The sequence below is a fragment of the Helianthus annuus genome, chromosome 8 (genome assembly GCF_002127325.2).
Source record: "Helianthus annuus cultivar XRQ/B chromosome 8, HanXRQr2.0-SUNRISE, whole genome shotgun sequence".
Classification (NCBI taxonomy): domain Eukaryota; kingdom Viridiplantae; phylum Streptophyta; class Magnoliopsida; order Asterales; family Asteraceae; genus Helianthus; species Helianthus annuus.
Window position 1 is genome coordinate 70,087,570 of NC_035440.2, and position 11,813 is coordinate 70,099,382.

At 47.8% G+C, this 11,813-nt stretch overlaps 1 protein-coding gene across 1 annotated transcript; it reads right to left on the reverse strand.

The window, feature by feature from the left end:
* Nucleotides 1-8,527: 8,527 nt before the first annotated feature.
* LOC118480984 lies at nt 8,528-10,974 on the reverse strand. The gene is made up of 7 exons (XM_035976028.1): nt 10,704-10,974; nt 10,267-10,398; nt 10,045-10,191; nt 9,590-9,971; nt 9,290-9,485; nt 8,810-9,058; nt 8,528-8,728 (listed from the first exon to the last, which is right to left on the reverse strand). The coding sequence occupies exons 1-7, from the start codon at nt 10,972-10,974 to the stop codon at nt 8,528-8,530; spliced, it is 1,578 nt and encodes a 525-aa protein (XP_035831921.1).
* Between the last annotated feature and the right edge of the window lie 839 nt (nt 10,975-11,813).

Below are 11,813 nucleotides of genomic sequence, written 5' to 3' on the forward strand. Positions count from 1 at the left end.
AGAAAGTCGTGTACCTCCTCTGCTGCATCCAGATATATGCTGACCTGGAGGTGCTAGGCAACGACAGCTTCTGCTGCATCCAGATACATGCTGACCTAGCTGTACGTTGTCGCACTATAGATCTAATACACCCGAAAGAGGCCCTCAAGTGCCCAAAAGAAACCCAAGAAACCTATATCAAACTGAGAAAATCTCATTTGATCTGTATATTATACCATCTTTACTAAAGATCTATTCTGTTCTCTTCTCAACCTATTCCCTGTTAAGATTTCAGAACTCAGGATTGGACTTGTGAAATATGTGGTAGGGAAGATACTTGCATGATAGAGTGTGCTGTTTACATTTCCAGGATTTGATTAGTATTTATTTGGGTGTTCATAGTTACGCAATCAAAACATGATAACACATATTATATGCAGATCTAGACACCGTCATGATATCTTAAAGGATGACATCAGTATACTCACCTACTACGATGAATCTTTGTGCATACCTTGATCGCGGGGGTATATCTAAAGTGGGACACACTAATATATCAGTAATTAAAATTACCTTAACGTATCATACGGTAATGGTACTTGAAATGTTCATGCATTTTGTTTAAGTGGACAAACATACTGGTAATCGTCTTGAACTGTTTTTCACGAGAAATTAAATAAAGAATTATCTAATGGTGTGAAACAGTTTTATTGTGCTGATATGATCTTCTTACCAGTGATTCTCACAAAAATAGAATGTTTATTGCTTTTGTATTTACTTGCTTTCAGAAAAATTCAAAAATCCAAAAATAGTGTTTTTTTTTTCTGTTTAAAATTCTTAACGTACGGAAAACTGTTATTATTGGAGGAATTGTTACCGATAGGGGGAGACGGTGTTAGAAAGTGAGTTCAAAATTTTAAAATCAGGCAGGTTCTTCAGTGTTGGACAAAAAGTTTTGCGTGTTGGTGATAAGTTGAAAAAGCTTAATCTGTAATACAGTTTAACTATCTCTTGAAAAATAATAATTTATTTAACTTATGTTGAAAAATTCTTATGGTTTCTCGAGATGTTTGTTTTATAGTACACAGATTGAAGCGGTATGTTGCTGAGAAGTTGCTGAGAAGTTGCTGTGAAGTGTGAAGATGAGAGTTTGATTGGATGCATGGTAGAACCTCCTTTCTATATTGCAGACAAGATTGAAGAGTTTGAAGATTGTTGTGCAAATGCTGAACTGGAGTTTACTCAAACGCTAACGTGTTGAAGATTTGGTGATTGGATGCATCAGCTTAGGGGGAGTCTGTTGCTGACAGAAGCTGTTGAAGCTGAAGCTATCCAAAGACCAAAGACAGTGCAAGACTGCATGAAGATTGCAAGAAGACCGAAGACAAAGTTTTGACTCAAGACAAAGTTTTTATGAAGCTATTGTCAAGGGGGAGTTTGTTGGTGCATATTTGTGACAACAACTTAGATTTGGTCTTTGGATATCTTGTAATTAGTTAAACGATAAACAGTTAGCGGGTTTAGCTTTGTAATAGTTAGTTGTAATGTTTGGGCTAACTAAACCCAAGGAATTGGGTGATGGGGGCGAATTGGGCCTGTCAAATTCGCAGCCCAAGAGTGTAAACCTAGCCCACTTGTAAACCTTGTGTTATATAAACAAGGTTAGACATTAGGGTTTAGGTTAATCAGCCAAAACAATATTTGAGAGAGTAATTTCGTGAGAGCTAGCACTTGGACGAAATTAGGGTTTGTGAGGGATCTTGATTGATTGTAATCAGTTTGATAGATAATCAATAAAGATCCGGTTTGAAAGTGAATTGCTGATTTCTGTTTCTACACGTTTTCTGCTAATTCTGATCAAGAGGATTCCGCACTCTTGATTGGAAAGACGATTCTATGAAGATCCATAAGAATCAAGGGGACCTACACGCGTATTTCTTGATCACAAGCAAGAGACGCGATAACATCAGATGTTACCGCAGGCAGCGATGCGACTCGCACCGCATCCTATACGCTCAAACAAGTGGGACTGACACCACAGTGCAAGTGGAACCAATGGCAGTCACCTGTCAGGTCTACGTAAGCGACAGACTGACGTGGCGTCGTCTCCCCGGCCGACATGTCTGACACACCTGCAAAGGTGCAGCATGCCGTTAGTCTATCCATCCACCTCCTCCTTCACTCCTCGGCTATAAATACCAACCCCAAACCAGGTTTGAGGTATCTCTTCACAACTCTCTCACTACTACTACTATCTTACTTTGCTTCCCAAGCAAATTACTGATTCTCACGCCGGAGAGTGGTAACAAGGAGCACCCCCCACCCCATCCTCCTTGTTACGAGTCACGGTTTGTTTCCTTGTGCAGGAGATCAACCCACCGATGATCCAGCCAGCGATCCTCGAGAGGAAGGGATTAACCCTTCTTGACGAGACCAGTGAGTTAACCCTGCCCGGTTAACCATTGTTTCATCATTGGCGCCCACCGCTACTCTTAGCACTTTTTCGATCATCCTTTTTCCTCTCTCAAAATCATGACTGATCACCAAAACAATACTACCGGGGATAATATACTCCCCACCAACACAGGAAATGCGGGGACTACCCCACCGGACCCAAATCCGGGCCATATCGGCACATCAACGCAAAGGGGTCCATCCCTAACGTTCGGACACGACTTATCACAATACGCATCTGTGATCCCCCCGAACATGGACCCCCACACCTGGTATGACCAACAGGCCACCCTACTGGCCGCAACATACAACCACGCTTGTGCGGAAGCGCAAATACAAGCTGGGCCGACCACAGCACCGCACACCCCTGCCGATCGTGTTTTACAATACGAAGGCAGGGCGCATTCACGTCCAGCTTCGAGAAGCAGACGTGAAGACCGCGGATCATCTTACTGTTCGGTCCACACAATCAACGAGGATGATTCCGCATACGGTTCCCACACCAGGGGACCAGTGCATACTCGCCTAGGTCCTTACGTTGAGGACAGACGACGGTCCGCATCCCGACGTGGCTCTGGAATTCAGAGCCGGTTGGGCCCGCAACCGTATACTGAAGGGTATGATCGTACCGACCCGGACGATCATACATATTACGCGGATTCACACGACACTGGCAGCAGACCGGGAGGACGTAGCTATATACCTCCCACTCATCCACGCAACACATACCTCAGGGCTGCAAAACGCCCTGAGAACCAGCCCTATAGGCCAAAAGCTGCGGCCGAAAACTCCAAATTCGCCCCCCAAATAGCCCACGCCCATGTTACCACAACAAAATTCCCATTCAACGTTGGGAAATACAGTGGTTCATCCGACCCGGACGACCACATGAACATTTTTATAGGCGCAGGGTGCAGTGGCCAGTGGGACGAACCCACTTGGTGCAATTTTTTCCCCCAGACCCTTACGGGTCTGGCCAGGGCTTGGTTCGATTCTTTGCCAGTGGGATCACTGGCCTCATTCGAGGACTTTCATGCAAAGTTCCTCGCTCATTTCAGCCAGCAACGACGTCACGCGCGTGACTCGTTGGACGTCATGAATATCTGGCGCAGAGACAACGAATCCCTAGAAGCATTTGTTGTCCGATACAGTAAAGAGTGCCTAGAAATAGGCGACGTGGCAGATCAAATGGCACGGAACCATTTCATCAAGGCCGTGAAGGATAAGCAGATGGTTATGACCATCTCCGGCAAAGAAGGCTTGCCTAAAAAATGGGAAGATGTCATGGCCGCAGTCAAGACATATGCCCAGACACAGCGGTCCCTCGAACCGCATATGGCAAAGGCGGAGCACCAGGCCGAAACGTCCAACCAAGGGTCCAAGCGTAACAATAAACGCAACCGGGACGTAGGGAATAGCGATATTTCCAAACCATATGTCCCGCGGACCAACCCGTTTGACCAGGAGGACAAAGATCGGTTGCAAGCAGTAGATTACCCATTGGCTGGGTTCGCAGGGGAAACTGTCTTTCCCCTGGGACAGATCACTTTTCCTGTGCGTCTTTCCAGCGGAAGGCACACAAGAACAGAAGAGGTAAATTTCATGGTTTTACCTCACACCTCCAGATATGACGTACTCCTTGGGAGAGAATCCCAAGGTGATTTCAATATGATTACATCCGTCCCCCACTCTGCTGTCGGTTTTCCAACCGAATCGGGGGTCGCGATAATCTACGCACGAAGAGACGTCATGATGACGGACGAGCTACGTCCGACCAAGGTCGCAAGGCCCACCCCCAACAACCAACCAGAGAAATGGGTTCTCAACGCGAGATACCCAGAACAAAAGGTTACATTGGGTCACGCCTTGTCCCCAACCACAAAGCGCACCTGAAGCAGCTTCTCTTCGGGAACCAAGACATTTTCGCATGGACACCCGTAGACATGACAGGGGTCCCACGTGATATTGCGCAACATCACTTGAATACCTTACCAGGTATCAAGCCGGTGATCCAAGGCCAACGCCACCTTGGATCCGCTAAAAACCAGGCGATGCAAGAGCAGGTCGAAGAACTGCTCTCCGCAGGCATCCTGCGGGAAGTTAAATACCAGACTTGGTTATCCAACCCAGTCATGGTAGAAAAATCGTCCGGGGGCTGGCGCATGTGCGTCGATTACAAGGACCTTAACAAAGCCTGCCCCAAGGATTGTTACGCGCTTCCAGAAATCGACGAAAAAGTCGATAATCTCGCACCATTCAGATGGAAGTGTTTCCTCAATTGCTACAAAGGGTACCATCAGGTACAAATGGCAGTCAAGGATGAAGACAAAACGGCATTCCGCACTCCCACCGGGAATTACTGTTATACAAAAATGCCGTTTGGGTTACGCAACGCGGGCGCAACTTATCAAAAGCTGATGAACAACACTTTCCGCGGCCAAATAAGCAAAAGTGTCGAAATCTACATGGACGACCTAGTCGTCATGAGCATGGAGGAAGATACCATGCTCACAGACATTGAAAGAACATTCCAGACTCTGCGAAGCGTTAACATAAAGCTCAATCCAGGGAAATGCTCGTTTGGAATGGAAGAAGGCAAATTCCTTGGGTTCATCGTGACTAAAGATGGATTCAAGGTAAACCCGGAGAAAGTTTAGGCGATCGAGCGCATGCCATCGCCTTCATCGATGAAAGAGATGCAACGACTAGCCGGCAGGCTAGCAGCACTCAACAGATTCTTAGCCAACCACGCAGCTAAGTCTTATCCTTTCATCAAGACCCTGCGGAACTGTTTAAAGAAAGAACAATTCCAGTGGACCGCAGAGGCTGAAAACGCATTCCGGGAAATGAAGGAGTGTTTGATACAACTCCCAACTTTAACCGCACCACGCAAGGATGAGCCACTCATATTATACCTATCCGCCGCGGACAACGCGGTGGCTGCGGTATTAATAGTGGAACGGGAGGGGGTTCAAACACCCATCTATTACATCAGCAAGATGCTCAACGACCCAGAGACAAGGTACTCAATAATGGAGAAGTTGGTGCTAGCATTGGTGCACGCTTCAAGACGGTTGCGACGCTACTTCGCAAATCACGTCATCACAGTGCTAACCAATTACAGGATCGGCCCGATCCTATCCAAACCTGACATCTCTGGGAGATTAGCAAAATGGGCAATCGAGCTGGGCGTACACACGCTACACTACAAACCGCGCCCCGCGATTAAAGGCCAAGTTTTAGCTGATTTCGCCGTCGAAGTACCGGTGAATCGCATCCAGGAATGCGAAGAAGCACAAAATCCTGCACCACCACCGTCTACCTCAGAAATATGGGCACTATTTACCGATGGTGCCTCCAACGAGGAAGGTGCGGGCGCAGGTCTGCGACTCGTCAGCCCTGACGGCCAAGAGCTTACATATGCAATCCGCCTCGATTTCAAAAGCAGAAACAACAAGGCAGAATATGAAGCCCTGTTAGCGGGACTACGTTTAGCAGTCAAACTTGGCGTGCAACACCTGGAAGCACACGTCGACTCTTTGTTGGTTGCAGGACAAATACGCGGCGACTATGCCGCAAAGGGGACATCATGATCCTCTACCTCGAGCAAGCCCTGCAATTAACATCCAAATTCGCTTCGTTCAATATCCGACATATTAATCGAAGTGAAAACAAGTCCGCAGATGCACTATCAAAACTCGCATCCACCAGCTTCCAGCACTTGGCAAAGGAGATACGCATTGAAATTCTGCAAAATCCTTCGGTACCCCTGCGCCAAGTCAACGTCATTCAATACGGTACAACATCATGGATGACACCTATTATCGCATATCTGCAATCAGGTGTGACTCCCGAAAGCAAGTCAGAGGCACGCAAGTTACAACACAAAGCGTGCCACTATCAAATGGGAGACGGTATCTTATACCGAAAATCATACCTAAGGCCACTCCTGCGATGCGTCAACCCGCAGGATGCCACATACCTCATCCGAGAGATACACGAGGGCATATGTGGCATACATGCCGGACCACGCATGGTAGTGGCCAAAATCATGAATGCCGGGTATTACTGGCCCGGCATGCATCTGGACGCCGTCAAAGAGTTGCGCAAATGCATCGACTGTCAACGTCATGCTCCAAAAACTTTGCGGCCAAAGAACAACTTGGTCCCCGTCACAACCGCATGGCCCTTTCAGAAATGGGCAATTGACGTCGTGGGACCTTTCCCTGACGCTCCGGGTGCGGTCAAATTTATCATAGTAGCGGTTGATTACTTCACAAAATGGGTAGAAGCAAAACCGCTCGCCTCAACCACTGCTATGATAACAAGAAAATTCATTTGGGAACACATCATCTGCCGTTTCGGTTTACCAATGTGCATTGTCACCGATAACGGCACCAACTTCGCTGCCGACGAATTCCAAAAATGGCTAGAAGAATTACATATTGAGCACATATTCTCATCAGTAGCACACCCGCAAGGGAATGGCCAAGTCGAGAGTATCAATAAAAGTCTAGTCGAAGGCATCAAGGCACGGTTGGGAACGGCCAGGCGTGGCTGGGTCGATGAACTCCCAAGTATCTTATGGGCTCACCGTACAAGCCCAAAAACAAGCAATGGGGAAACACCCTTCAGCCTAGTCTACGGTTCAGAAGCGGTGATCCCCGCGGAAGAAGGTCTCCCCTCTCCTAGAATGTTGGCTATTGAAAAACTAGACAACATCACAGAACGCAGGATCGATTTAGACCTCTTGGAAGAAAGGCGCGAAAACGCTGCCATCAACGAGGCCAAATATAAATCCAAACTTGAAAAGTACTACAACACGCGCGTCCGCGTTTGTACTTTCAATCCAGGAGACTACGTCCTACGCGACAATGAAGCATCTAATGCTGAGCGCCCAGGCAAACTTGCCCCCAAGTGGGAAGGACCCTACCTCATCAAAGAGGTCTTAGGGAAAGGCGCATACAAATTACAAACGTTAGAAGGCGAACCTATCGCACGAACATGGAATGCACAACAGCTTCGACGCTGTTATATGTAAGCCATGTTCTTACATTTTCTATGTAACTTATCGGGCCGCAGGCCATGTGCAATTAAATAAACGAGCAATTCAATGCAATATTGTTTGTTACTACTATTACAAATGCGTGTTCCACTTTGCGGTATCCGCAAAAACAGATTGGCAAAATCTTCATTCGCGATACCCACACAAAGTGCAAACCACACACAAATATTGTAATAGGCCAGAAACAAGGCAAAATATTAAGTATCTATCCGGCCGGATAGACAACTTTTTACAAAGCTTACACGATTCTAAAACCCTAACAAGGTAAAAATAGAATTAACGCATACTCATACGACAAAGGTATGGAGTATACTTGACCCCATTCACAAATGGGTAGAGTTCCGGATATACAAGTTTTTACAAAACTTACACGATCCTAAAACCCTAACGGGGCAAACAATGGAATTGACGCGTACTCATACCGCAACAGTATGGAGTACACTCGACCCCATTCACAATGGGTAGAGATCCGCATACATACGTTCAAACATGCAAGAATTAAAAACACTTGTACAAATTGAACAATAATCTTTGTATTCAAAAAATTCAAACACCTACACGGTGCTTAATGGATTTACGTAAAGTTCCTATCATATACAAGAGGAAAGCAAAAAGGGGGCACACTAGCCAACCTAAACCCTATTTTGTACCGCTGGTTCCCGCACCATCTCCAGCACCACCAGCGGGATCTTCCTCTTCCGCATCGGCATACAGCATCCGCAACCGGTCAACGTAATCCGCAGCCTCTAAACAATCGTCCAACTTCTCCACACAAGAGAGGGACGTATCATAAAAGGAGGCTACAGCCGCGTTGAGACGACCTTCGGTGTCCACATCACGAAACCCGGATCGCTCTGCGGTAAAACCGCCTTCAGACATGACATTCATATGACTGACACAACGGCTATAACCAGCTTTAAAACCGGCATCGCGGGCACGTTCCTTGACCAAGTCCAAACCAGTCGCGGTCTCGGGTGCATCCATGATAGCCTGAACAATCTGCAGTAACAGGATGATAAGACTCGGATACTAATCCAAGCAAATATAAAGGCAAGGGATACTCATACACGCGATACCGTGACTCCGCATCCATTCACGGTCAGCCTCCAGTTGGTTAAACGAAAAGGTCAGAGCATCTCTGGCCTCAACAGCAGCATTAGCTCGTTCTTCCGCGGCAGTCGCGCGGGCTGTAAGGTCCGTAACCGCAACCTCCCGGGCCTGAACTTCAGCCTGTCAAAGCGCAGAAAACAGTTTACTCAGTAAACATTCTCAAAAAGCAGAGAAATATACAACAGAGGTAACGAATCATACCTGAAGACTGGCAACAACCTTACCCAAGCGGGTACGCTCAGCGTTCGCCTCTTCCAGAGCCTTCGAAGTGCGGTTTTCGCTCTCTTTGGCCTCATCAAGGGCCTTCGCAGTACGGGCCCCCGTTTCCTTGGCCTCTCCCAGCGCCTTAACAGCCAGGGCCTCTGCTTGTTGCGCCTTAACCGCAACCGCCTCAGCTGCAGCCTTTTCTTTGACCAAAGCAGCGTTCGCTGCCTTGGTATTCGTTAACTCCTGACGAGCACGAAACAAATTATCATTCTGCTTAGCCCAGGACTCATTCCACTTCTTGCGCTCATTGGAAAACTTTTCATTCCAATCCTTGCGTTCATCAGAAAGAAGTATGGCAAGAGTACGAACCTGTTTCAGCTGAGCAGTGGCAGCCCACTCCGTGGTTTGTTTCTGCTTCTCAAAAGCAGCTCTATCTCTTTCAAGCTGCTCCGCACCCTCACGAGCAGCCTTCACCAACCCCTCTGCTTCCGCCCGCAAGCGAGCAGCTTCTTCCTCGCGGCGACCCAGCACCTTGTAATCTTCCAAAATGGCATTCGCCACAATGGAAGTTTCTACTAACATTGTAGAGAGCTGGTTGATGCGCAGCTCACGAGGCGCGGCACGGGCACGTTCAACTTCAAAGGGGGTACCCAAACCACCCAGAATCTCCCTACACGCGGAAGGATCGTTAGAAACATCATCCCCCTGCATAACAGTCCAGGGGGTCGATGATACGCGGTACCGCGATCCTGCGTGTAGGTGCGGTAATAGTACTCCAATTCAGACTCCCCAGGCTGAATGGGAGACTCATCGGAACCCGCACCACCAGAAGTAGAACCAGCAGCCTTCTCACCAGCAGAAGACTTCTGCGGCCCAGCATTAGTTTTTTGCGGCTCTGCATCAGACTTTTGTTTCCCAGAATCAGAAAATCGTAGACCCAAATTATCACCCTCATTGGGAGAGATCAGATTGTTGGACGAATCAACGGTATCGAATATCTGGGTCACCACCTTCTCCGCAGTACCCTCCGTTCGCACGGTTGAATCAGGCACCACCTTAACAAAAGGCGCCGAAGGTTCCTCAGACGCACCCGCACCCGTGGTATGCGGGGGTGACGATGGAGCATCAAAGATAGAGAAATCTTTATCTTGCAGCTCTGCAAAACAAAGTCAATAACTATCAAAACACAAGTTGTACATAACACTCGAGACAAGCTATACAACACTTACCAACAGTAACCGCAGGTTTCTTTGGTGTCGGACCAGTCCTTTTAGACTGCAACCTCCGACGTTTCGGTTCACCGGCACCAGCGGCCGTCTCCTCCATTTGCCTCTTCCCAGCAACAGACTGCGAACCCGCAGCGCTTCCACCCGCAGCTGTACCCAAACCCTCAAGGGTATCAGATACTATCACATAATCCTTGTATCTACGGAAAGAAGAGTGAGAGATACCTGCCGCCTGCGGCACCAGATGAGGCACAACAGTGACCTCCGATATTTTCTTTTGGCGGAAGCGCACGCCTTTCGCCACTTGCCTCTTAGGCACACCCTTCGCGTTAGGGTCCCCTAAGGCCCCAAGATCACCTGCATGGAAACCATCCAAAAGGCGAGTTAGTGAAACCATTATTGTTATCACAAGTAAAAAGGATTCCTAAATATACCTTTGCCCCGCGGCAACTCAACTGCCAATGCGGCCTCAGTAGGCACCCGGAAGTCATCTCGAATGATGACATTAAACTCCTCCTCGCCATCCGCGCAAACAACTGTTTCAACCTGACCCTGGAAATTCGGGGCAAACATCCTCCATAAGGGAGCATCCTCTGATAGCGAACGCACAAGTCAGTAACGCATACGGGGATAAGAAAGTTAAAAAAATGAAAAGTACGTACCACCACTTTTCAACCGCACCACGGGCTTTGACTTCTTGTTCCTCCTTGTCAGCATCATGCGCAACACCCACAACTGTGTGTTGCTCAGCTTCACCGATTCAATGGTCTGCAACCGCGGAAACCACTCCACCGTCTTCAAACTCGGGACCGCAATGGTCTCTGTTATGATCGTCTCGGTCACATTCCGAAACGTCATATTTGCAACAATTGCAGCAGCTTTGATGTAAAAGAACTTCATTTTCCACTTCGTCATACCCTTGGGAGGAGTCATCAGTTTGGGACTACCATCTCGTTGACGGAAAGAAAAGAACCCCAAGGATACCGTCATTTGATAAAACCGTCGGAAATCTCCAACAGAAGGCTCCATGCCAAGAGCACGAAAGGTCGACTCAAAATTTCGAATCCGGATCATACCCAATGGACTCAGTTGAGAAATGTGGATCTTGTCCCACTCCAAAACCTCAACAACAAAAACAGTCAAAGGTAACCGGAGATTACAGTCACCAAAAAGGTCTGCCCACATGGTAACATAACCGGCCGGAGCATCGGCACCGGTGTCACCCTCCGATGGATAAAAGGCCCCATATTCTGGGGGCATTTGGACGTCAAGAATCAGCCGATCAAAGGACTTCTTGGTCCATTTTAGCACCGGTAAACCACCACCGGCGGTTCCCCCCCCCCCTTCCTTTGCCACCACCGGCGATGAAGGCTCCGGGTTTTCACCTTCCACATTATGTGGACTTGATGGTTCAGCCATCAGAAATGTCGAAGAAACGAAAGAAAGTGAGTGGAAAAACTAAACTCAACCTCACTAGAAGTTCAAGAAGTATCGTCGGAGAAGACAAAGAAATGTTCTCTCACCGGCAAATTTTTGAAATTTCGAACAAGTGAGGGGAAACCACGAACGGTTTCCCCTTATATACCCATCGCAATTAATGCAGAGGGAGAAAACGAATCATCACGTTCAAAAAGAACGAATTGCGCGACACCACGTGTCAAGCGCCGTTTCCGCTGACAGTTATCACGCGCGCGTGGCCGCCCACGCGCCTGACATAGGAGACGTTTACACTCCTTGCTACAGTGCATTGAATGCCTCGGGCAGTACAAACG

What these genes read in the sequence shown, in the direction of transcription:
- LOC118480984 (XM_035976028.1), bottom strand. Translation starts at nt 10,974, where the DNA reads ATGACTCCTCCCAAGGGTATGACGAAGTGGAAAATGAAGTTCTTTTAC. An exon ending in TCTGGTGCCGCAGGCGGCAG is followed by an intron (nt 10,192 to 10,266) that starts GTATCTCTCACT and finishes GTTTGGGTACAG; the next exon opens with CTGCGGGTGGAAGCGCTGCG. An exon ending in AGGTTGTTGCCAGTCTTCAG is followed by an intron (nt 8,729 to 8,809) that starts GTATGATTCGTT and finishes GCGCTTTGACAG; the next exon opens with GCTGAAGTTCAGGCCCGGGA.